We start from the raw sequence: 27,614 nt of genomic DNA on the forward strand, positions 1-27,614 counted from the left end.
GATTTGATGGGATTTGTTGGAATTTATCTTAATCCTCCAATTACGACACCAACCTTCGAGGGCTGTGATATGGGATTCTCAGATTTTTAATTGATTTTTTTTTAAATTTTACGTTCGAATCATGTTTATGTTTGCGTAAGTAAATGTCTGTGTAAAAGTAGCTTTAATTAATTTAATTTAATTATAACATTTCATAGGCATTGATGGCCACTTTTACGCTTCTAAACAAACAAAACAATCAAACAAACAAACAGGGGAACGGGACGTCGATTCCGACTGTTGTGACACTTATTTTCCACATACAACCAATCTAGCTTGAATCAGATCTTAAATCGTTCTATTTTAAACTCTCCAACCACCCAAATCCACTGGTTTCTAAATTCATTTCCATTCCTGATATCCTCCGAGGCGCCTGAAAAGAAGATGGTCTCGAGAGAGTGTAGAAATGTTGTTAGAGCGCTACCAAGAAGTAGTTTCTTCACAAACCTTTCATGCTGTTATAGCTTATCGCATTTACAATTTCAATAAATAAACCAAAAAAGGTTTTTCTATAAATAGCCAGACAGTTACTGGGTGAACCCCTACTTATACCTGTTTACACCCAAACCCCGTTCTACACTTTGTTTTCATTAATTAATGGATTCCATCTAAATCGATTTAGTCTGTCCCTGCCTAAGTTTGTTGCATACCATGTTGTTCGATAATTATAGTTGTTGTGGTAATAAAATGCGACTCCAAAACGGTATGGGAATAGCAGAATTAGACTAATTCATTAATTTGCATTTATACAAATTAAATAAAAACCAGTTAATACTTAATTATATTGAAAAGTATCACAACTTACCATACCAAACCTGCCCTCATGCCTTGTGCGATCGTGTTGATTTGATCGATATTTTGGCCGAAGACCGAGGAAGCCAAGCCGTATTGGGTGTTGTTGGCCCTTTCGATTACTTCATCGAGAGTTTTGTAGGAGAATATTTGTTGTACTGGTCCAAATATCTGAAAATTATATATTAGAATATTGAACTTATCTCCATAAGTTAAGACATGTGTCTACAATAACATAACGAAAATATGAGGGTTTTTACCACGTTGCCCCACTAGGTAGGTTCTAATAGTTCCAAGGGGAGAAGTAAGTAAGTCATCCCAATTATTGATTACTTGAAAAATACGTACTAGTCAAAATTAATCAGTCTGTCAAGTATAGTTAGGAGGAATAAAAAATGGTGGATGTTTCAAAACATTGAAAAAAAAAAAACTTCATTCGGAGCTCTATATCTTTGAAACTACTAACAAAACCAGAGAATCTAAGACAACATGTAGAGTAAATTTGCTAAAAAATGAAACTTACTAGGGCTGTTTAAATTTAATAATTCCCAAGATACAGTCTTTTTAAAAGCAATATTTCATGAAATATGATGATGATGTAAGAAATATATTCATAAAAATTAGTAATTATTGAATTTTTGGGGGGGAATTTTTATCTCAGGAACGATGCGATGTAGAGATCTTTTACAAAGTAAATTAAGAAAATATTGTTTTCTAGTTGTTCGGGCAAAATGTTTGATTCATGAAAAAAGATATCTCAGAAGTCTCTACTAGATGTAGAGATGTCTATCAGCCAGTATTCTGATTAGAGATAGTTTATTTTTTTATAAAGTAGTTTATAACTCTTATCATCGTAGAGGCTGTAGTTATTTGTATTTGAATATGAATTTTGCAGATAAAGTATTGTACTAGAAATCAATTAATTTTAGTGAATATCATTAAAACTGTCTGCCAGTAATCAAATTAAAGCCAGTTAAATATACTATAAAGTAGTTTATGACGTTTATCTTCGTAGGAGTAGTAGTTTTCATGAGATTCAACAACATAAAATAAAAAATGTTGATTTCTAGTTGTTGAGACATAATTTTTATTTATGCAGAAATATTTCTCATGAAAATTAGTAGTTAGTGAATTTATTATGGGAAATGTATACCTCACGAATCATGAGACGCACAGATATCTATTGGCACCCAAATTAATTCAAATTCAAATTAAAAAATAAATTTAGTTCAAGTTTTTTGGACAAAATTTAATAAACTAAATTCTTATTCACGTGCAAATATCATAAAAACTACCATCTCTACGAAGATAAACATTATAAATTACTTTATAGCAAATTAAACTATCTTTATTTTGATTTTTGACAGACATCTGTATTAGACGTACAGATATTCCTGAGATATAATTTTTCATAAATCAAAAACTTTGCCCGAACAAATAGAAATTAACATTTTGTGAATTTCATGAAAACTACTAGTTGGCAACGCCTACTTATTTCGCGATTTTTACTATAAACTACTTAAATATATTATATAATCGATACTCCGATAGTCCTTAATATTCCCACACTTTGATCATTCCTGTGTGGTTTACGGGGGAGTCTCAGGAGATCTCGAAGCAAAATTAAAACGGTTAAATAATTGCTTCGTACGATTTATTTTTGGGATCCCCAGGGACGCCTCTGTCGCCCGATTTTATGAAGAGTTGAAGTGGATTTACTCCTACTTTCGTCGTATATATTTTCTTGCTTTCTTCCTCTACCAAGTTATCCAATCTCGCCGTCCATCGTAAATCTCTGATATCCTTCAATTTAAATCCTCAGTGCATTCTCGCAATACCCGCTCATGACCTTCTGACTTATATGTAACTGCCCATCGAACCGCAGCGTTTGGTAGATCTTTCCTCATCCCTATGGAATTCTATTTCCTCCTTCATTCGTACTTCTAATACTCTTCCAACCTTGAAATCCCGTATCTTCGACCACCTTCTGTCCACCCGATTTCGGAAGAATAACAATTGAATGTTTCAAACAAAGTTATATATTTTCTATACTTAATATTTCAGAATTTAATTTATTCTTGTAAATATGTATACTAGCAGACATTGTACCTTTCCATTTATTATTTTTAGTTTAATTACATTTGATTTTTATCATTTTTGTTTTCTATTATAGAAGTGTTAGTCATCTTATGTTTTATGATATGACATATGGTTTTACTTTATTTGTTCTATTCTGATTTTATATATTCTGTTAATTGTTGTTGTTAATTTTAATCTTTTCAGATTCATTATTTTATTATGTTTTATAATTTTATTCTTATTTTCTGTTTCACTCTAAGGCTCTAAAGCCTAATTCTGACGCCTGTAAGTTATTCTAAAGGGATCAATCCCAGAATAAATAAAAAATGTTATTATTATTATACTCTTTATACCTCTTCCTGAGCAATGGTCATATCGTCTTTCATGTCGGAGAACAAGGTAGGTTCCATGAAGAATCCAGGCCTATCTACTCTGTTACCTCCTATTTCCAGTTTCGCTCCTTCCTTCTTTCCTAATTCCACCATCTTCAAAATGATGTTCAGCTGATCTTCTGTTGTCTAGTCAAAAAAGGAATGTTAATTCAAATAAAAGTTTAACTACCATTCAATATTCGATTATGAGTAATACATTTTTATAATTACCTGTGGGCCTTGGTGTGTGCTCAGGTCAAACGGATCTCCGACTTTCACAGCCTTTATTCTGGCTATAGATTTCTCGACGAACTTTTCGTACATTGATTCATGAACGAACGTTCGGGATCCAGCAGTGCAGCATTGCCCCTGTTTAAAATTATTTCACATTAAATCTATAATTACGATGGAAACTAAATAATTTAAAACATGAACGTGAAATCACCGTGTTATTGAAAATGGCGAAATGGCCGTGTTCCACAGCTTGGTCTAAGTCAGCATCTGGAAGGATGATGTTGGGGGATTTGCCCGCAAGCTGCAGGGTAAGTCTCTTCATCGTGTCCACGCCGTTACGATACACAACTTTACCAATCTAAATGGAAAATCATCAGTATATTATTATGTTTATTGTTTATTTATCTAATGTTATTCAATTTCTAAAATAATCCAACTGAAAATAAATCACAAAAATAAATAAATAAATAGTATCAGTGGTTTAACATCTTACGGGTTATCTTGAAGGCTTGATTTTCCAAACATTTTCTCATTATAACATAAATTAATTTATATTGTATGTTACACGATGTTCTAAACAATTATATTCTCCATTAAAAACTAAGCGAATAAAAAATGAAAATGTGTTCACTTTTTCTCTTATTGAATGGTGTGCACTTACCAATCCCTCTTATCCCTATGCATCAACAGGAACAGCGGTGGTATTACTATCATATCTAAACTTTCTCTTTCTGGTCCAACTGTTAAATAGACTTGAAAACCGAAATATGCGTTGGATCCAAGTTTTTTTATTTTAAAAAATAAATATTTCATTTGAGATTTTCACGGAAAAAAACATTTTTGAACCAATTTTCCGCTGTTCTCGTAATAACAAAAACAAATTGTATATTTTGGATTAAAAATCTCAACATTTTTTCCATTAGTAAAAAGTGGCAAAATCGAAGAGCTCAATTTTTATTCTTACAAACAAACAGCTTGTAGCCTTTAGTCTTTATATTTATTATTTACAATAATTTATAATTATAATTATTTAATTACTTGTCTTATCAGTTATAGTTATTTTTATATTTATTTTCCCCTCATTTTAAAATATTTATAACTTTTTATGATTATCAACTTTATATTTATTACTTATATTTAATTATTTTGTTTTTATGCATGTATATCGAGTATTTTATTTTATAAATTTGAATTGAATATAGTTGTACATGCCCATGTAGGATTTGTGTATACGTATATTTCTTCTATAATTAGAATTATTACTATGACTACTATCAGCCAAAAGATGTATACATATTACAGTTAAAAATAGCAGTTAGTCTATTGACATTACTTGTAATATCAACTTTCTCGTCAGAAATAGTTCGGAAAAACGGTTGCGACAGTAAACTATCATGGCAGTAAATACTGTCATGATTGTAACTATCAAACAGATACGCCATGATAGAGGCTGCAATAACTGAAACTGTACGATTGTTCACTTTCAAGTATCATATACATGCGTCAGTTAACGTGATAGTTGCTTCATTGCATCATTTGAACCATAAATTATCCCGCCAGATTTAATGAGACAGTATTAAAATTAAGACCTTAACAATCATACAGCTACATTTATAACGATTCTCAAAGAACGGATTAAGTAGCGGATATTTGTAGGGTAAAACGGGTATTTTCATGATAGACATTTTATTTATGCGGTTTTTGCCATCCTTCATTACCTTCTACGACTTTATATGTTGAATATTATTTATTTTTCTATATTTGTCTTTAAACGAATAAATCCTCTTTTATTAATGTCTTAATATTTGGTAATCGTTTCGAATTAATTTGTTTTTTTTTTAAATTAATATGTAGTAACTTTTAAGTTAAAATAATTAGAAATAATTAAAATAATTAGATATATTTATAAAACCGAAACAGCCTTAAACTTTTCGTCCTACATACTTCAGCCTTAATAAAAAAAATTATACTAAATATATGGATTATAATTATAAATATAAATCCAACCCGGGCCCGAAAAACAAATTTACCCGAGATCTTAAAATTGTATCCAGCTCGAGCCAAAACAAATCGCCCCAAGGCCCAAAAATTATATTCTCCCATGCCTCAAAAATAAATCAATCCCGGGCCCCATAAAGAAATACGTCATGGGCTTCAATTTTCAAATATGTCGAGTTGGCCAATTTTTATGCTGAAAGACTCTAGTAGCCAGCATTAAATAAAAAAATTCCAACAAATATTATTATTTATATTTAAAGGCTACATGTATGAACAAAAAAATCTTCAAATAACAGCGTAATATCATAAATAAAATGTACATATTTCCTCAATATATAAAGAAATAATACAACATCACACTTAGAATGAAAGGTAAATAACTTAAAATAAAATATTTCTTAAGACCCACTATTTGCAAAAAAAAAATAAAATAAACATTGCTGAAAATCATTAAATTATAAATATATTGTAGTTGAATTTTATAAATTCAAATTAATTATAAATATTAAACAAATTATACATGAACTTAATTCCAACACGTTTCGGTAACACTAAAATTTAAAAAAAATTATTTATGTTATCAAGACTCGAACTCAGGATCTCTATGTTATCTAAATGTTGAAGACGACTTGGAATGAAATGTACTGTACTGTGATGTCCTACTGTGGGCATAGCAGTAATGCAGCAACCATAAAAAAAAAAAGGCCTACTGAGCCCACGTCAACTCTGTGTAGTGTTGATGACTTAGTCCACATTCCTAGCATTAAGTCCTTATATACTTATGGTAGAGGGTTCTAATATATCAGTATCTGTATACATATATATGCACACGTACGTATGTACGTGTTTATCTTTTCATTTGGTGGCCACAACAGAGAAATTAGTAATTAATAAGTAAGTAAGTAATAAATTAGTTATAAATTTATACTTTACGTGAAAGTACTGTCACGGAAAGAAAAGTGCTAAAATTTTGCTACGTGGAATAATACTGAAACAGTTGAAATTGGAGTTAATCGAATTGTCAATTGATAAGCTCATTTGAAAAATTAGTGCTTTTTTTCATTCAATGCTTTATTTATTGATAAATATTACTATATGCCATTGTTGAGGAATAGGTAATAGTGATGCCTGATCACATTCACACTAAAAATAAAAAAATAAAATCTGTACCACTACAACCCATGAAGGGTCAAGGGTTCATTACTTTGTAAGGAAGTAGGGTTACAAGACCAATGGTTGTGCAAGGAGGTGATTTGGTCAGAATCACGTTCGACCGCCAGATTTTTATCTAATTAAGGGCAACCAAGTTATGAGGCTGGGTGGACCCCACGAGGGCTCCAGATCCCATAGGGTGACTCACGGCTACAATGTAACAGAAAACAATTTTCTGCCTAGCCACATTTGAACCTGGGGAAAAAATATATAACGTAAAATATATAAGTAAATGAAAAAAAAAGTTACATAAAAATAAATAAATCTCTCTCTAAATGTATATAAACAGAAGGATAAAAATTAAACTATGTACATGAAAATAAAAAAAATCATTAGTCACAATTATACTTTTATATAAAATAAATTAGTGTCGAATAGTATTGCCACAATGACTAATATAGAATATATCTGTTCTAAAAAAAAGTGATTAATTTCAGTTCAAATTCAGGCTCTAAGAAAAAAAATTTGTGATGCGCTCACTGCACCAGAATTTTTAAAATATTAAAATCTTAGTGCTGATTTTTTCACACTTGACTTGAATGTAGAGCTTAAGTGGTATTATAATCTTTATTACATTACATATTTTATAGCTGAACTGTTGGAAGTGTAATCACAGATTAATAATTTCAACTTGCTTGTTCGAATGAACAGAGTTTTCCGTTTCTATTAACTCCTGTCTGCAAAATATGACGGAATACGAGGCGATTCTCATCGAATTCAGTTCGATTCTCAAGGTAAATAAAGTCTTTTTATACGATGGAACCTTTGCAGTCGTTGAACCGCCTGCCTTCACTGGTAATAAATTTTTCTTATCTCTCTACAAAAAGACTTTTTTTTTTTTTTTTATGCATTTGTGACAAAAGGAAGTTTTCACCTGATAAAAGTTCGGAAACTTTCCAAGTTAAGGGCAGAGCGACCGTTTTGGGATATACAAATTCGTTTCTTTTTTAAATTTTCTAAAACTGGAACGCTACCTAAAACGTCTACGATAGTCCCATAACACGTTGACTCCTGGACGTGATTCATGTATTCATGTGGACAAATATTATTTCTATAGATTAGGCCTTCAACGATACTCCCTATATAATGTGAATAAATTTTATTATTTCTGAAATATTATTAGATAACATTAGTTAATTGATAACAATTATATAAAGTAGTTTATCATTGAATTGTATTTATAAAAGAGTTTTCGAATGAACAGATTCGTAAAATCCTACCCCCTACATAATTCCTAATTATCCGTTCTTATCTCTCTGACAGATTATTTCAAATGAATCATAACAGCGCTTATTCATCCCCATTCCGTCAGTCTGCTGGCGTACCTCAGGGTAGTATCCTTGGTCCTATCCTATATACAGTTTATACAACTGACATCCGTCCCATCCTAACATTATGCATAACACAAGGTATGCCGATGACACTTGTCTATTGTCAGTGAACCTCACATTGTATCCCAAACCCTCCAATCCCACATCACCATCCTATAAGAAAGGTGCCCAAACTGGAGGGTTAAAATAAATTCCAATAGTAAAATAAATCCCACCGTATCACATGTACTCATCGTCGTAAACCCATGACCTCTCGTTCCACAGTATCCCTTCATAATACCCCACTTATACCTGTCGAACAGATCCTTTTCTTAGGACTATATTTGGACAAACCACTCACATGGAATCCTCATACGACTGAAAAGACAGGAGACTGCTCGTCGATTTCGAATAGTACAGCACTTACTAGTCAAACGGTCTAAACTGCCAATCCATTATAAAAAACTGATCTACATGAATCTTATAAGGCCTATTTGGACATATGAAGTTGAGCTTTGGAACTCCACTAAACCATCAAATTCCTCCCGACTCCAATCCTTACAGTCCAAAATCCTTAATGCTCCTTACTTAGTCACGAATCAAGTCATCCATCAGGACCTCAATGTTTTACATGTTGCCGATTTGGCCAGAACCAGATACCAATCCTTCCACAGATAAACTCCCCAACCATCCAAATCCACTTGTTTCTAGCCTGGCTTCTCCTTCGTTACTTAATAATCCTCCTATGCGTCTCAAAAGAAGATGGCCTCGTGATCTTCTCCTCTAGAAATGTTATTGGAGTTCTATCAATGGCTAGATTTTCCACATGTCTGTATCATGCCATTATGTCACCTACAGCAAATTTACTTGTTGTGTATATTTTTATACAGTTGTAAATAACAATAAATAAATTATTAAAAAAAAAACAAAAAGAAATGAACAGGTTGCATGACCAAGGCTTCTTTTTAGCTTAGCCATGAAAGTATGGTTCGATAGATACTTGAGTATCATGTGTAAAGGGCGTACCCAGGATCAACCCAGGATCAGGCAATCCATAGTCAATCAGGTTGTGAAATTTCAGCCCTGAAAGGGAGAATGTAACCAAAATTTTAAGAACAATATAATATAAATATAGTAATATCAGTTCTTTATTAGTTATTACAATTAGTATCTGCTTGAAAAAAAAATTTATTAAATTAATATTTATTGTCCCCACTTCTAGTAGGGGGGAGGCAGCTGCCTCCCACTGGGTACTTATATGGTATTATATTTTCCTTTTAATCTATGTGTTATTCTTATTCTCGTAAAATGTATCTAGTTGTTTGTTCTTGATAGACTGATCTACTGCTGTGACCAAGAATGAGGGTCTGATCTCACATTACCGTCTAATATTGAATTTTTTTAGCGGGTCACTGAAGAGGATCTAGGAGGGTGGATTCCGGATAGCGAATTTGTTGATAGGGTGAATTGAATAATTGAGCAGAAATGAGAGGGAAAAATGGGAGTGAGTGAAAATCTGTTTTGGTTGACAGACCGAAATCGATTGTAAAAGGAAACTGTAGGGGTGAAAAAAAATTGTTTATTATATCCTATTATTGTATATATATTTTTTATGATTATACCATGTATGTGTAATGTAAATAAGTTCGATTACGGATTAATAAGTATGCTGTGTGAGATGGCAACCTAATGTATTTAGGCAGCATAGATGAATAAATAAAGTATTTCTCTCTTCTACTTTTTTGTAATATTTACATTTATCAGATATTTTTTCAGGTAATACAGAATTGAAGAATAATTTTATTCTTAGGCTACTGTTGTTGCCGGACGAGTACACTATGCTGCACACTAAGCTGGATTATTTCACTTTTCATCAAAAAATGATTCATGGAAAAGTATTTAGTTAGAGATTTGTTTTTATCTTAATACATTACCCCCTTTACTGCCTTAATTTTAGCAAAAAAATGTTTTCTAGTAAGAGTTGAAAATTGTCTAAAATAGAATATAAAAAAAATAATAATTGCTTAAACAAACCCAAAGGATCGATGACCATCAATCGCTATATACATACAGATGTAAGTAGCCAGATGGCTAATGATTCCAGTTCAAATATAAGTTTATCAATCTTGATGTAATCCTCCCACCTACGCTTTGTTTAACCCTCGGACATTTACACTTTAGTTCAGTGTTTATTAACAGTTTTTGAATCCGTTAATAAGTCCTACAACCTTACACGCGCTTTTTTTTTGTCGAATGCAGTGCCAGAACATCCCGCATTCACGACACTAGGTTGGTTACTTGTAGAAAAAACAAGTATGCCAAAAGGAGTTGCAATAATTCGGCGTTGGTTTGGGGTAGAGACCGACCATCGGTTCCATTCCTTTAACGTGGCTTCTGATGATTCTTTTCCATCTCCTTGGGGCCTTACCGATCCTCACTCGGTAGATCCACAGGAATTTTTATCTTTCTCTTGTGCCGATTATAGTCTTCCTGCATAAGGAGGTCGAGAGGAATTCCCTGACTAACCCCTATTTTACCTCGTCTAACACTGCTCTAGTACTTACAGAAGACCCATCCGCTGTACTGTCGCCAACATGCACTTCTGGTCTGATGACTTGTTAATTACAGACCCATCACCATCTAACACTACTTTATAAGAATATTTGACTCACTTCTGTGGATCCAGTGAAGGACACCTTGTCAACATCCGGGTGTTCCGTGAGCGCGGTTCCGACTTCATTACCTCCAGGAACAAGATTGACCACTCCTGGAGGGAAGCCAGCCTCCTTCATCAACTGTACCAGGTGTAGCGCTGTCAGGCTTGAGTGCTGGGAGGGCTTGAATACTGCTGTGCAACCTGTAAATCAATTATAAGGGAACCTAAATTAACTTGGATGAAATATATTTTTTTTTAATGATTTATTTATTGATATTTACAACTGTATCCAATATACACATCAAGTAAATTTGCTGTAAGTGATATTATTACATGATAAAAACATGTGGAGAATCTACCCATTGATAGAACTCCAAAAACATTTTTAAAGGAGAAGATCCAAGAGGCCATCTTCTTTTCAGACGTCTAGGAGGATTATTAGGTAGTGAAGGAGAAGCCAGGCTAGAAACGAGTTGGTTTGGAGGGTTAAGAAGTTTATTATGGAAGGATTGGTATCTGGTTCTGGCCAAATCGGCAACATAGGGGACATTGAGGTCCTGATGGATGATTTGATTTGTGACAAAGTAAGGAGCATTAAGGATTTTACGAAGGATTTTGGACTGTGAGGATTGGATTCGAGAGGAATTAGATGGTTTAGTGGAGCCCCATAGCTCAACTCCGTATGTCGAAATAGTCCTTATAATAGTCATGTAGATCAGTCTTTTGTAATGGATTGGAAGTTTGGACCGTTTGACTCGTAAATGTTGTAATAGTCGAAATCGACGAGCAGTTTCCTGTCTTTTCAGTCTTGTATGAGGATTCCGTCAGTCATTTGTCCAGATTTAGTCCTAAGTAACGGATCTGTTCAACAGGAATGAGTGAGGTATTATTAAAAGATACTGTAGGGCAAAACGAAGGCTTACGACGAAGGGTAAATGTGATTTGGTGGGATTTATTGGAATTTATGACAAAATATTTAAAAACAAATTTCAATTAATAAAGTAATTCCTTATACATAACTTTCATTTGTAACTACTTAAAATTGAAAAACGATATAAAATATATAAATATAGTACTAATAAAAAAATATATTTTTTATACAACTTTTTTTTAGTTATAATAAATATCCTTTGTAATTATTCATTCTGATTAAATATAACACATCTGTATAAATTTAACTTTTTTTAATCCTCAAAGAATTGTATTTGTTATTAGGTCTGCTGCGAGGTTTCATCTTCGTTAAATTTGATATAGTGCATCTGATTACTGAAAGCATCCGAAATTTAAGTTGCAAAACTAAAAGAGCATTCACAAAAAACTAAATAAATAAAAATAAAGCATAATTAGTTTTTGGATATTTTAATTATGGAAAATTAATTAATCAGTGGTTTATATTGTACCCTATAGATAGATAACTTGTATTCTATCCTAAATAAAGAATTGTATTTGCTAAATATTTTCTCAAAAAGAAAAGTAATCGAATTAAGGTTCATACGTTCGCAACTAAAACAGTTTTTGATATGCAATTGCTGATACAATTAATGAAAATCAAAATTAAAATGTCTTGCTACTATAATTTTGAATCAAAAGCAAAAAATGCTCTTTAACCTTAAAAAATATGCTTATTGCGATCAAAAATTTACGAAAGACTAAGGTCATTTTTCTTGTTTTATTTGTTGTGATTTTGTTGGAATCAAATAAATATTCTAAAAAGCTATTTTCTAGCATCTTGGACTGGCAAGAAATGTATATAAATGGTTAGCAACATGAGAATTACTAAACATTAATTGAGGAAACAAACAATTGAAGAAAACATGGATTATGTAAAATTTTCAAAAGGAATACAATTACATTGTTCTTATTAATTACACATCATGTATTAATCATGTATGAATATAATATTTACATAAATTAATAAAGACACTTAATGTCTTGCAGTTCTATAGCAATATTTATGAAGATTAAAGTAAACCACAAACGCAAAAAGAAAATCCAAATCACTCCATTCTCTATAAAAAAAAGGAGAACCCAATCCAGTTTGAAAATATTCTATGAATCCCCAAAGCATACACAATACAGAGAGAGAGAGAGAGATGTTATATTACAGACCCCTCTATAATATAATGTTTAGTAATATAAACTTTTATTAATATTATACTAAATAGCTTTTACAGTTATGTAAGATAAAACTAATTTGAATTTAGAATGGTTTGTGGGCTTACGAATGATTTTTAATAATTATGAAATTCAAATTATTTCAGATGGAAATGTTTTGTGTTTTCTTAAGTGTCATGTTTTTCTTCGAATACGGAGGGATAAAAAAAAAAATTAATAATTTAAGTCAGGTAATTCTAAATTTGTAATTCTAAGCATAAAGTCCTGGAAAAACTCTTTTGAAAATTTACTAAGACTACACCTCATCCTTGATACCAATCATAAAATTTCAGATCACCAGTTTGAATTCCGAACATCCTATGCCACTATCCAGCAATCATCTGGTGGTCGCCATCTCGTCTTATTTAGAACGCGGAATTTTCATTTTCTATTTAGAATTCCTTTTGTATCTAACCCTTACAATCCAAAATCTTTAATGTTCTTTCCTTTGTAACAAATAAAATCATCTATAAAAACCATATTGTTCCATAGGTAACCGATCTAGCCAGAACCAAAAATCAATCCTTCCATAACAAACTCCCTAACCACCCAGTATGTAACCTTGCTTCCTCTTTAATCCTTCGAGGTGCCTGAAAAGAAGATGGCCTCAAGGCCTTCTTATGTAGAAATGTTATTAGGGGGAAGCCAATGAGTAGTTTCTCTACATGTCTGTATCATAAGACTGCAATATAACCACATTTAATAGATATTTATTAATGTAAATAAAGTTATATTTTTCAATAATAAAAAAAAATTCCTTGTAAACTAAACATAATTTATTTTTAAACTATTTTAAGAGGTTAAATAACGTAAAGTTATGTTTGTCGTATAATCCTTACTATACGTGATTTTTTATTCAACAACTTAAGTCCGTATTAACGAAGTTTAGATATGTAATAATAATGAAGGCTTAACCAACCCTAAGACTCGATGCCGATACCACCAATCCCTCTCTACATACATCCTTCCAGTGATGACCCTTCAAACCCAATTCTACTAAATCAGTTTTAACGCAATCCTCCCATTTACGTTACGGTCTACCTCTCTGGCGTAAACCCGTCGGTTCAGTGTTTATTAACATTTTAGGGATCCGCACGTTACAACAAGACCTACAACCTTACCCGCCCATCTTTTACACTACAATGCTATAAACTGAATTATATTTATGGAGTGAGTACCCTTAATTCAGCGTTGCGAAGTCTTCTAAAATTTTCCGTTTATTCGTCCTTTTTCAGTCCTAATATTTTATGTAATATTTTTATTCCGAAAATATTAAGGGGCTGTTCATTCCTTAGTGTTAGAGGCCACGCCTCGCACCCATAAAGAACAGTGGGAAGGATAATAGTTTCGTAAATTCTAACTTTAAAGTTAAGAGCTAAGCAATTACGAAATTGAAAAATAATAAGCATTTCCCACCTTCAACTTCGCTTTTATTTTTCATCAATTTCGTTTTTTCTAGTTACCATAGACCCTAAATACTTAAACCTATATACCCATTCAAATGTATTTCTAGCTATGTATATCACCGAAATTTCTCTCGTTTTTACTACTAATGATATATTTTATCTGTATTTATTTTGTTTTATCTATATTTATTTCGAGACCTAGTTCCTTACTGGAGTTTATTAACGCGGTTATATTTAGTTCTGGAGTCTGCTTGTCCCCACCCAATATTACCAAACCATCAGCATACCCAAGCACCGGTATCTTACCACCTAAGGTTAAACCTTTTTCGGTATTCATCACACTTTTAATAACGTATTCTAGTGCTAGATTGAATAAGTGTAAATTTTATCTATTAAGTTACTGGACAGATGGCACGAAATATGGAATTTCGATTTTGAAAAATGATAAGCATTTGACTAACCACCCCATTACTTTAATTTTTCTAGTTACCGTGTACCCTAAAAACTAAAACATCTCTCCCTCCTCAATCTCCGAAATCATTGCCATTTCTATTGCTTAACGTATATTTTGCTTTATCTGTATTTATTTCAAGGCCTTAGGTATTAGAGTAAATAAATAAATTGCTGCTGAAAATTTCATTTTACAGTGCATATAAGTGCCGTTCAAGAAACGTTAAAAAAACTAAAAGGAAATTTTACTTGTCTAAAGTTGAGTAGAAAAAAAAAAAGCTAAATTATATGCTTAGTTAAAAAAAAATAGTGAACATACTTTTCCGGCATACAGTGTGATAAATTATGTATTCGACAATGATAAGAGTAAAATAACTTAGCGCTAAGTGCCAATAAACACTTAGATAAATGCACTTAGTTTGCTAAGTAATGTTATGGTAGCCACCTTTACATTCCTATCTTTTTTTTTTCTTAAAGTACTTAACTTTTTACTTTACTATTAGCTCGAAAAATATTTAAATTTATTGTTTTCAAATAATCAATCCTTAAGTAATAGTATAAGTATGAGCAGAGTTTTATTTTATTTTAGAAATCTATCATTTAAAATAATGAGAAAAAAAAAGGAAAATAATGCTATTTATTTGATAAATGTAAAAATATTTTATCTTTTTTAACAATGGGTTTGAAAAAGCGGAAATATACTGAAATATTACTCAGGTAAATGAGATAAATTATTACAACCTTACAATGGTTTCTTTATCAGGTGTATATTTTATTTTTATTTAAAATATGTTGAAGTTTCGGATATTGGTTTTTGTTATGTTTTTTTTTTCAGTTTATGTATTTAAAAACTAAGTTTATCTATTAAATAAATGAAATGTATCCTTCTTAAGTCTGAACACCCATTATTGTATCAATAGTCCAACGTTTCGGCCAATCAATTAATTTTAGATTAAAGTTTTAAAAATTAATGAAGTTTTTAAAAAATATGGTGATTTTGACATGTTATTGATGACCTGGACAAAATAGCATGTAAAACATTTTTTAAAATTTTTTTTGTAAGGTAGGAATTTATATTTAATATTGTCATTGAGGATGGCCGAATTGGACGAAACGTTGGATTGGACTATTGGTATTATAAAGATACCATTTGATTTATTTAATAGATAAATACCAGTCTCAAGAATTTGAACAAATTATACATAAAACTGAGTTTGTTTGCAAACTTCCACGTGTTTTCTTTTTGCTTGTTCAACTCACAAAATTTGAAAAAAAAAAAAGTATAGTTATGGCCTAAGATATGTTTTAGTTTGTTTAGGCTTAACCAAAGGTAACAGGATAATAATTATCTGCCACAGCCGGATTTGAACCCGACCAGAGACCTCGGAGTTAGTACGGCATTGCCATACCAATGTGCTTCCCTCTTCCGAACCTTATGTAAAAAAAAAAGTTTTTCTCGCAATTCTCAATTTTTTTTTTAATAATAAATACTACAATCTGCCACAACGTTGTAGGACAATAGGTAATAGTGATAACTGATCATTTTCATACTAAAATAAAACAAGAATAAAAATAAACAAATAAATGAAAAAAAGTACATACAAATAAACAAAATCTCTCTCTAAATATGTACAAACAGAAGGATAAAGAAAATAAACATGAACATGCAACTCAAATGTACATCAAACTTTCTACATGCAAAAAGTAAATGAATAAGATAAAATAAAATAAAATAATAATAATAAAAATAAATAAAAGAATCGCCAGTCGCATTTACACTCTTATTTACAATATTGACGTGAGGATCCCAGAGCCCACTCTATCTCCCACGTTTGAGCGGTAGAGCAGAGCTCAAGAGATCCCAGCGCATCCCTCTCGCCGCATCACTGGTAATGAGCCAGTGGAGGCTGAACAAGTGCACTAAAGCCGCAAACAAAAAATTAACTACTCAAGATACTATTAGAAATAGAGAGTTTATTTTCGTGTAATTGTACCTTCTGTTGCCTAGCTTCAAATTACCGCAAACCCCGACAGAAGTTCAGATCATAAGAAAAGAGGTCCAAATAACACTAATTTTGGGCTAAATTTTTATTTTTGCTGGATAAAAATAAATGCTTTATCTAAATTTCTCATATTATAGCAAGATGAACGTATATAAATATTTATTAATTTTATTATTTTTCCTTATTTAATTTATGGTTTGGAATTGATAAATTTGGGGTGAAGCAATACATGGATTAACTTTATTTTAGTATAAAAAAAAAACAAATTAACGCAAGTGATGAATATTCTTGGAATAATATTAACTATTTGTTTTGGATAACTACGAAAGGCCTCTATAGAATAAGCTTGTTATAGAGAAGATTGATTGCTATTGTTGGATAACTTGGATTCCCAGTCCACCTCTTGCCCTTCAATCTTCCGCCTTATTTTGTTTTTCTTTATTTATATTATTATATTACCTATGTATATTATTTTAAATAAAAATTAATATAAAAATATCAATTGGTCAGATTAATATTAGTATACCTATATATTTTTAAACACAAATATTCTGAATTGTCTGGCTAATTATTAGTTTCCGGGTTTAATGGCATGTAAATATACAATTGAAAATCTTAGCGGAAGAATATTCTAAGTAAAATTTTAGGGGAAATTAAAAAGAGAATTTCGCTTGGAAGATTATTTTAAATACTACTTCTTCCAGCATAGTTTCTTGCAAATTTTATTCTAAATCATAAAATCCAGGTTGAAAAATTTAATTCCGGTATTTATATTCCGAATATAAATTCATTAAATAATTCTCTAATAACTCCCTCATAGCTCTCTAATTATTGAAAAAAAAAAGAAGGGTTTTATATATGTTTATTTATGCAAACATACATATAAACCTTTTCTATTTTTACGTATTATTAGGTCTGCCCTATTTTAAATCCAATAGTTTCAATAATTTTTTTATATACATTCTTATTATTGTATATTTTATACTATAACTATTTTTATTTCTTCCCGAGTTATTAAGTATCTTGTTCATTTTAAATGTAATAGCTTAGGTATATATATGTATTTATATTTACTACCAGATATACATATACATAACTACCTATATGCATGTATTCAATTAATTATTTCAGGGGGTATGAAAATATATATATATATATATACTTGTCTATTTTATAATATTACTATTTTTATTTCTTCTTTTTGTTCATTTTTATATAATTTTCTTTTCACTTACATTTACATAATTTTTAACCCTTTGTAACCCAGTGTATTTTTTTTGTATATTATTATCCTACATTATCAAAATATACTTGTAGTTGTTTTTTATATATTTTTTAGCCCTCATGAAGTAAAGTAGAGCAAAACGTTCGCAAATAGTTGTTAACTATTTTTGGTTCCTTTTTAACCGCACCTTCGACCATCTCCTTTATATAAGATTAGGTAAAGTTTCCATGTATTAATATTATAATTAACACAAATAAATTTGATCATCGCAGGATTTGGGTATTTTATTCACATTTTGTGTTTTTATTTAACGATTTGGCACATTTAGGGTTTCTCACTGGAAATATTTTTGTTTTTTATCGCTTAAAAATAAGATCAATAATAATATAATTACAATATTACCAGCGGCTAATGCTGGAGCGAGCTTCCAGGAGACAAACGCCACACCAAAGTTCCAGGGAGCGATGAGCCCAGCTACGCCAACTGGTTCGTGCCTCGTGTAAGCAATGAAGCTGCCGTCCAAGGCTGCCGTGATTCCGTTGTTCTTGTCTGCGTATCCAGCATAAAAGCGGAAGTTCTTACCGGAGGTTGGTACGTCTGTCCTCATCAATGTGTTGTAAAGTTTACCGCAGTCTAAAACTTCCAAACTCTGCAACATATAACATAATTATGTTCCAATGATAATGAATTTGTATATATTAAAGCCAAAACTTTAGTTCATAATTATTATTCGCATTAAAATTACTATATTATATTATGTGGTTGAGCTTTGAATGATTTGAACGATAAAATAATTATAATTCAAGACCGTCGCGTGAAGTTCAGGTAGCTCTGGCACGTGATTTTGCTCGGCGCTCCACTCCAACTCCACAAAATCGAAAAATTCTATATATTTCTTGAATGAGAGTGTGATAGAGGTGTTTTTCAATTATACACAGTCGCCTGTCATACTCCGACTCATCGTTAGGTGTACATACCAAGGATGAGTAAGAAACTTCCAAGATCCAGACGTCCTCCAATAACAAAAATAATCGATTGCATTCTAATATGAACGAAGCATATATCTAATGTTGATTTTCGAAGTCTCCGGCAAGTAATATGCACTTCAATTTATTTATTACTTTGTCCACGGTATAAGCCTAGAATTTTATCCATTTTTGATTCCCATTTTCTATAAAGTTTACATCTGATTTATCCGAAATCCCAACTCTATCGAAGGTTTTTGACAAGTCTATTATATTGTTTTCAGTGGTCTTCTCTGCGCTATGTCTCAATGTAGCTATGAGATCTTTGACATCTTCTGTATTGCCTGAGTCTATATAGTGCTTCGTCCAGAAATAAACAATATGTATCATAACAATCTAGCTCTCACCTCCGCAAGAATTCTTATTCATGTCTTATCTCCATATTTCGGCTTGACACGTGTACTCTGTTATGTCTTGTCTCTAACTGAAAACGTTTCGATATTTATCAACAATTTTTCAGACAAGATTATCGCTTCCTTGGGGGTATGATGCAATTTTTAAATTTAGTCTATAGCATTACCAATTTATGGAGAATAACATTATCTCTGTCTATTATAAGCAATTACATTATTATGAAAGATAAATTTAGTCGAGAACGCTTTCTTTTAGGCCCAGTGGAGACTTTTTGAAAAATGCAAATATTTGTATTTAAAAATTAAAATGAATGCATTTTTTTGAAATACCAGGAATATTAATGACCTGTTAAAGTTAAACTTTAATTAATTTTTTTTTGTGGACTTAACATGTATCAGTTTTTAGAATTAATTGTGTATGTAGGGAATTCTTGCTGATTCTATAGACACTTTCCTATAATTTTCTTTTATTTAATCTTACAATAGTAATCTGCATAAACCTTGTGGTAACGTAGGATCTAATCGAACACATCTTACATTTTTTATTTATCTATTTTTTTTATAACTTACATATCCATTCAAGCATTTCTTATAACCATTTTTTTAATTATATTTTCTTTTAAATTTATATATTAGTTTTGTTTTAGTAAAATGTATTTATTTGTTTGTTTTTCAGTAAACTGATCAACTGCTGTGACTATTATTTCTCTGGTTTGATTTCACATTGCCGTCTAGTAGTGAATTTGTTTAGCGGGTCACTGGGGAGGATCTGAGAGGGATAATTGGGGAGAGTGAATTTGTCGATAAAATGAAATAAAAATTGTGAAATGGAAGGAACAAAAAAAGGAAAAAAAAGGAATAAATTGAAATATTTGTATTTAGTATGTTTAGTAAATTAGTCCAGTAGTAGACTGGAATTGATTGTAAAAGGAAACTGCGGGAAAAAAACTGTTTTCTTCCTTTTTTATTATACCATGTAAATATATGTAATTTATATATGTCCGATCACGGGTTGATTATTATGCTGTGTAATGTAGCAACCCGATGTATTTAGGCAGCATGGCTGAATAAAGTATTTCTCTCTCTCTCGATTGTTTGAATTTAGTGGGAAATTATATTTTACTTTTAAAAACTGAATTTTGTTTTAATAAGGAGATTGTCTTTTGTTTGATAAATATTATGAATAACATCAAAAAGTATAAAAATTGAAGGCCAAAATACGAGTATTTATAAATTACAAATATTTATTTAAATTTTTTTCGTTATAATATAGTAAGTATATGCATAGCGAAGTGTCACATTATAGAATCGATTTAATTCGATTTTCTCAAAAATTGTTCTGACGGTTTTGATCAAACTCGGTGTATCAATGTAAAATTAGGTCTTATTTAAAAAAAAAAAAATAGGTTTTTTCATTCATGAAAAAATCTAACAGAGCTTAAGTGGGGATTTTTTTAAATCTTCCCGTTAAGTACCTTTCATTTAGTTTTTTTTTTAAATAATCAACTATCTCACATTGTTAGCCTTAATAAAAAACATATAAATAATAACTATGAAAGGATTTGATAATTAACTTAAGTTGTTAGGAGGAAAAGATTTGTCGAAAGACACTCTAGAAGAAAAATTCTACATAGTAGCCTGTAAATAGTAGTTGTACATATTATGACATAGCCTCTGCAATGTCCCTCCTAAGTAAATAAAGTTATTATACACCGCATTGCGATTGCAACCGTGTTAGATTTCCTGTAACTAACGAAAAATGAAGAATCTTTTACATATAAACTTTTTCCACGTCTCAAGCAAATAATTCGATACTTTGCACATTTCTTTTTGAATAGTCAAAGAACTTACCGATAAGTATACGAGGTCTCTCTCCATCAGATCCACGAATTTGTTGATGAGAACTCCTCGTTTGGAGGCGTCCATCTTCCTCCAAGGGGAGCCCAGCTTGAAGGCTTCCTTAGCTGCCTGAACGGCTCTGTCCACGTCTTCCTAAAAGAAAATTTAAGGAGTAATGCAATAACTGCTTTCTCTAAGAAGAAGTTTCGAATATTTTACTGACATGAACAAGGAACAAAGTCTTTTCAAAAAAAGTATTTGTATTAATGCGACGTAGGTGCGGGCGCATTGTCATGGTGAAGAACTCGATCTTTTTTGACATCCTTTAAATGGCGGTGCACTCTACTATAAATCTGATCTCTGACAGTCTGTCCGACAGAAACAAACTCTTAGTTTTGCGCGTAGTCACCGAAGTTTTGACTCAGTTCAATTTGGCAACACTTCCGCAGCCACCCCATAGCCTACCCCAGATCAAGTTCCCATCCACTTCTTTTCACGAATTAAGAAAGACCTGAGAGGAAAGCTTTGACAAGGTTTCTTAAAGATTTATAGTTATAGCTTCCACAGAGCAAATGAACACGCCTCTACGCTGGTAGAGGTGTGTTGATGCTCAAGGGTTTTATTTTGATAGGATAATAAACAAAAAGTTTTAGTGCATTTTTTGTTCTGAGGCCAGTCTAAAAACTTTGTGAACAAACCTTGTATTTCGATAGTATTTGATATTGGCATTGGCATCTAGTGGGAAGGTCCCCAGCCCCTGGCCTAACCAAGATAGGAATAACAATATTCATTTATTTTCTGTGGTAATCGAACCCACAACATTCTGAACCGGGTAATCTGGGACCTAGGCCCCCATCCCAATGCCCATCGCGTCTTGAAGTAAGTTGATATATCGTTGAAAGTGATACAACTTTTGAAAGTGATTTTAAGTTTTCAGATTTTCTTATCTACAAAAACGAGGTATAATTGTTAGAAGGAAAAAAAATGGTCGGGTGTGTTAGTAGAATAAATAATGTATACTATCCATGCCGACGTTACAGCCTTAATCAAAGCTAAACACTAATCAAGATAGCAACTGTAGTAGAATTTTTAAAAATGCATATAATATATAAAATAAAGTACTGTTCCTAGACCAAAGGTTGTGCAAGGAGGTGAATTGGTCAGAAGAAGAGCGAATATACTGTGACATGTTCCCTCATATTTATTTATTGCTTTAATTAATTACAATAATTACCTTTCCTCCCTTCTGTATCTCTGTAATGACTTCTCCAGTTGTCGGGTTGACAGATTTAAAAGTCTTTCCAGAGAGAGCGTCAACCCATTCATTGTTGATAAAGAGCTGTAACAATTAAGAGGATTGATCACTAAAGTAATACAAATTTTCTTAATAATAATAAAAAAATCATACAATATTGACTAGAACAAATATATATATATATATATATATATATATGTTTTTTTTAAATATCTTTATTGAGATTTACAACTGTATATAACAATACATTCAGTAAATTTTCTGTAATTTTATAATGGAGTGATACAGGAGTGTCGAGAAACTACCCATTGGTAGCACTCTAATAACGTTGTTACATTAGAGGGTCTCGAGGCCATCTTCTTTTCAGCCGCGTCGGAGGCTTGTCAGGAATTGATAAGGCACAAAGGTTAGAAACTAGTGGGTTTGTTTCGGGCTAGATCGATTACATATGGAACATTAAGGTCTTTAAAAATATAACTTAAAAAATGAAAATCTTAGCATATAGTCAAATACCAGGTTCAATTCTAATTTTCTTAAATTCTTTTCTATTTTCTATAATAAACTCAGATATAATAAATACCCATAAAACGCACATATGTCTGCCAACACTCAAAATAAAGGATATTTAACTTACTATAAAGTAGTTTATGACACTTATCTTCGTAGGAGTAGTAGTTTTTATGATATCCATATTATCTCCTTTATTTATCTGTAAAACTCTTTAATATTTTGTATTTATTTATTGTTTATTATCGCGGACAATCAAAATTTTTAATTTTTTTTTTTTTCAAATATATTAAGTTAATAAGATTTTTTAAAAATTCGTAACTTGAGTTATTTAATTATGTAAGGTTATTTTAAATGAGGATTAGAATTATCTTATATTAAAGAACAGTGAAATTTTACATGAACATACTGAGATATATGAAAATCGATAGAGCCCTTTTATAGAAAATTGGAAAAAATACAAAAAATCGATTCTATAAAGTGGTACTTCCGATCAGTCAATTTTATCGAAAACCTCTCAAAAAAAGTTGCTCTCACACCCTAGGAATATATCTCCGCCTAAAATATCCGATTTCAGTTTTCTCTCTGATTGGATCTTGCTAAAAAAATGGTTTTCATACTATCGGTGAAAAACAGGAAAAATATTAATTTAAAATATGAATAAATATAAACTTTATATATCTTGTTATGTATAATCAGTAATTTTTTTAATTATTGTTTTCCATGTAATAGATGTTTTGAATTGATATACCAGAAAGTATGTGTTTTTTTTTAAATAAGAAAAAGTTTTAAAGCATGAAAAATAATTTCGATTAAGTACAAGTCTGAGTAAACCAATCTAATAGTTTTTAATGCACTAATGAGCGATTTCTCAATTTCCATGATGGGTCATTTCGAATAAAATCACCCAAGACCTGAATCTCAATACTCGGATATAAATTTATTCAAAAATATGAAGAACATTACCTTGCATTTTTGAATAATTATTAGTTGCATGAATGAGATGGTGTTAAATTTACAAAATTCCATATTCATGTAAAATTAAATTATCTATTTTCAGGTTTTTATATTTCATGACAAATGAAATTGCATCTAATAAGCTTTTATGTAAATCTAGAAGCATTTTTCTTTATGTTTGAAAAATGTATTTTTTTTTTAAATTTATTTATTTATTGATATTTACAACTGTATAAAAAATACAACAAGTAAATTTGATCATAATGACATAATGATATGATTCAGGATGTAGAGAAACTACCCAGTAGTAGAACTCTTAAAACAGTTTACAATATAAGGTCACGAGGCCATCTTCTTTTCAGGCGCCTCGGAGGATTGCCAGGAATGGAAGAGGAAGCAAGGTTAGAAACTAGGGGGTTTGGGTGGTTAGGGAGTTTATTATGGAAGGAATAATATCGGGTTCGGGCTAGATCGGTTACATAAGGAACATTAAGGTCTTTATGGATGGTTTTATTAGTAACAAAATAAGGAGCACTGAGGATTTTACGAAGGATTTTGAAAAATGTATATCTAAAAAACTGCTCATGTAAGATATATATATATATATATTTGCCATAATTGGTTATTGCCATAAGAAGTGCTATAATTGGTATTACTAATAAACGCGTACGCCCATGGTTTAGTATTATTGGGAGGAAGACAAGGAAACTATAGAACTAAATAAAGCTATGTTGATAAACTCCAGTAAGGAACTAGGTCCCGAAATAAATATGGATAAAACAGAATATATTGTTAGAAATGCAAGTAATTTCGCTGATATATAGCTGGCAATACATTTGAACGGGTAGATAGGGTACTTAGATAGATAAGAATTTAGGTTGTACGGTGACTAGAAAAAACGTAATTGATGAGGAAATAAAAGTGAGGTTGAAAGCTTGTTATTTTTTAATTTCGAAATTCTTAAATCTGCGCCTTCTATCCAAAAGTTTATAAACGCGAAACACAGAAGAACAGGACCTTAAAGTTTTTGAAAATAAAGTATTACGTAAAATATTCAAAACGAAAAGGATGAGTTAATGCGAGAATTTAGAAGGCTGCACAAAGCTGAATTATGGGGCTTACACGGTAGATATAATACAGGTTATTGCATTGCAGCGTATAAGATGGGAATGTAAGGTTGTAAGTCTTATAAGCGAATCACTAAAAAGTTAATAGCACTGAACCGAGGCGTAATCTCTTGAAGGGTAGACCAAAACTTAGATGGGAGGATCGCGTTAAAACTGATTTAGTAGATTTGCGATTGAAGGAGCGTCACTGGAAAGATGTATGTAGAGAACGATTCGTGGTATCGTAACCTTCGGGTTCGCTAAGGTTATATTGTAATTATTACTAATAAACAAAAACCTTAAGGAAATATTAGCCATAAAGCTTCAGGTTTTGAGTGATTTCATATGGAATGGCCGGGCTTTAGGAATCATAAGTCAACCTTTGGACTTCTCATGCGTTAATCATTTAAAAATATTTTTTTTTTGTGTGTGTGAAAATCTACTTAACATCTCTATTATATCATAAATGAGAATTTTTCAAAGCCAGGACATTTAGATGATTTTAAAGAAGCAGTAACTTATTAATATAAGTAGTATAATATATAAATAATACTATATTATAAATAGTTTCTAAAATATTCTACTTGTAAAATTGCATAGACATTGATGTATAGTCTAGTAGAGAGTATAGTCTAGAAAAGATAATAGTTTCTTTTACAGAATGATATATAAAAAATAAAATAATCGAACCACCATTCACAACAGATTTGTGAAATTATATTGTACTAAATTTGTTTAGTAATCTATCAGAGCATCCCTTTTTACTTTGAAATATGAAGTAATACTCGTACTTAGCGCTTTAGCTACATTTGATTCAAATTTATTCCAAGCTTCTTACGTTCTTATATAAATTTATCAATAACTAATAATAATCCATTACTATTAATTCATTAGTTAAAAATTATTAGCATATTACCTTTTTCATAATTTGTACTTATTAGTTACCTCTATTTACTTATTATTAATATTCATTTTATTTATTCGTTATTATTATTTTTTTTTTATTATTATTTTTTTTCTCTAACCTCAACCCGAAGTCTGAGGCCCAGACTGCTGCAGGAATTCTTTTATAAATTTTTAATAAATATAAAATTAATTCATAGTCACACTACCTCTATTTACTAAGAGGTATTTTATTTATTCATATTATTGTTTATTTATTATTATTATTATTTTTTCTCTTTTCTTCTCTCTTCCCTTTTTCAAATTAACTTGTTTCTTTTTACTATTAGAAGACAATTGTTTGTTGTATTTAAGTGTACCAATATCATTACTTTTTGTTAATTTTACTTTTCTCTTTTATTAAGAAGCATTATTCTTATCTATTTATTTTATTATTATTTTTTTCTTTTAATAAGAACATTTTATACAGTTAGGAGTGTAATTTGTATGACTATACCCCCTCATAATCAACTGTTAAAAAATATATATAATATAAGTTATTTCAACCATGTAAGGCCCACCAGGCCGATCTGGTATAAAAATAAAAATAAAAAATAAAATATTTATTAGTCATTAATATTATAATCATTAGTTGTATTTCTAGAAATAATAATGAAAGATTCGATGCCGTATCACCAAACGTTCTCTGCATTCATCCTTCCAGTTATGCCCCTCCAAACCCAATTCTAATAAATCAGTTTTAACGCAATCCTCCCATCTACGTTTCTTAGCCCTACAATCTTACACGCCCATCTTGTACGCCGAAATGCTATAACCTGTATTTCTAGAAATAGAAAAACAAAATTTTGTATTTCTAGCTTATAAGCCGTTATAGCCTCCGCGACTTCCTAATAATTAAATTTTTACAAATAAATATTTCATTTGATGTAGTTCGTTGATGTTTATTATTTTCATGTTATTTTGGCACCTATCGATAGATTTTGCTTTCTGGTCGGACCAAATTTGTTATACTTTGCCGAATATAGTATTACAAAAAATAAAGAAAATAAATATGCCATCTTACGCCGTTATTGCTTATATGTAAGTGAAATAAAAAATATCACTACAATGTTTAAAATATATAAATAAAATAAAAACAGATCCTATAGGTTATAAATTGACTTAAATTTGTATTGAAACTTCATTTTAAATTGGAAAATGTTCCAAAAAAATAACACTGATTTGTATATCTTACTCACCTTTGTGTTTGGTAATTTTGGATTCCTTTGAGGCTCCGGCAACTTTGAGGCGTAAGTCCTCTTGGCCAACCCTCCCAAGGGCCTCTTACAACTGTTACCAACCGCAAACATCTTGACACACAAATACAGTCCTTGTTCACTGCAACCCTAATATATATCAAAGGTGGGGAAAAGATATATCATCCCCTCCACTCCTTCGAAAAGCCACTCAACTTCGATCGTCAAGCGCTGTGGGGTTGTACCAATTCGTCGTTTATCTCTACGGACGAAATCTAAGGTAGGGTTTTTTTCTTTTCTTTTTTCATCGTCCGTGAGATAAAATTCATTGCCAAGGATTCAAGTGCCAAAAACTTAGTATTTTCTTTTCCTGGTGTCTACATACAAAAAATATTTATTGGTTTTGTCATTTATATGTTCCGTGTCATGGCAGCAATTCTGTAACTTTATGGCATCCATGTTAGAACAAAAACAGCTAAGAAAAAACTATATAATACTTAATAGA

General features: G+C 31.0%; 1 protein-coding gene across 1 annotated transcript; it reads right to left on the reverse strand.

Moving 5' to 3' along the window:
* Positions 1 to 825: 825 nt before the first annotated feature.
* LOC106678556 (aldehyde dehydrogenase X, mitochondrial) lies at positions 826 to 27,290 on the reverse strand. Its single transcript, XM_067048770.1, has 9 exons — positions 27,113 to 27,290; positions 22,381 to 22,485; positions 21,159 to 21,299; positions 18,332 to 18,578; positions 10,708 to 10,892; positions 3,727 to 3,873; positions 3,513 to 3,650; positions 3,264 to 3,428; positions 826 to 1,002 (listed from the first exon to the last, which is right to left on the reverse strand). Exons 1-9 carry the CDS (start codon positions 27,221 to 27,223, stop codon positions 841 to 843), a joined length of 1,401 nt encoding a protein of 466 aa, XP_066904871.1. The 5' UTR covers positions 27,224 to 27,290; the 3' UTR covers positions 826 to 840.
* Between the last annotated feature and the right edge of the window lie 324 nt (positions 27,291 to 27,614).

Source organism: Halyomorpha halys, unplaced genomic scaffold (assembly GCF_000696795.3).
Source record: "Halyomorpha halys isolate HHAL.00 unplaced genomic scaffold, Hhal_1.1 Scaffold146.1, whole genome shotgun sequence".
In the NCBI taxonomy this organism is placed as follows: Eukaryota; Metazoa; Arthropoda; class Insecta; order Hemiptera; family Pentatomidae; genus Halyomorpha; species Halyomorpha halys.

Coding starts and splice junctions, on each gene's coding strand:
- LOC106678556 (XM_067048770.1), bottom strand. CDS start 27,223: ATGTTTGCGGTTGGTAACAGTTGTAAGAGGCCCTTGGGAGGGTTGGCC. Junction 22,486..27,112: donor CAAAATTACCAAACACAAAG/GTGAGTAAGATA, acceptor TAATTGTTACAG/CTCTTTATCAACAATGAATG. Junction 1,003..3,263: donor TGACCATTGCTCAGGAAGAG/GTATAAAGAGTA, acceptor TATAATTTTCAG/ATATTTGGACCAGTACAACA.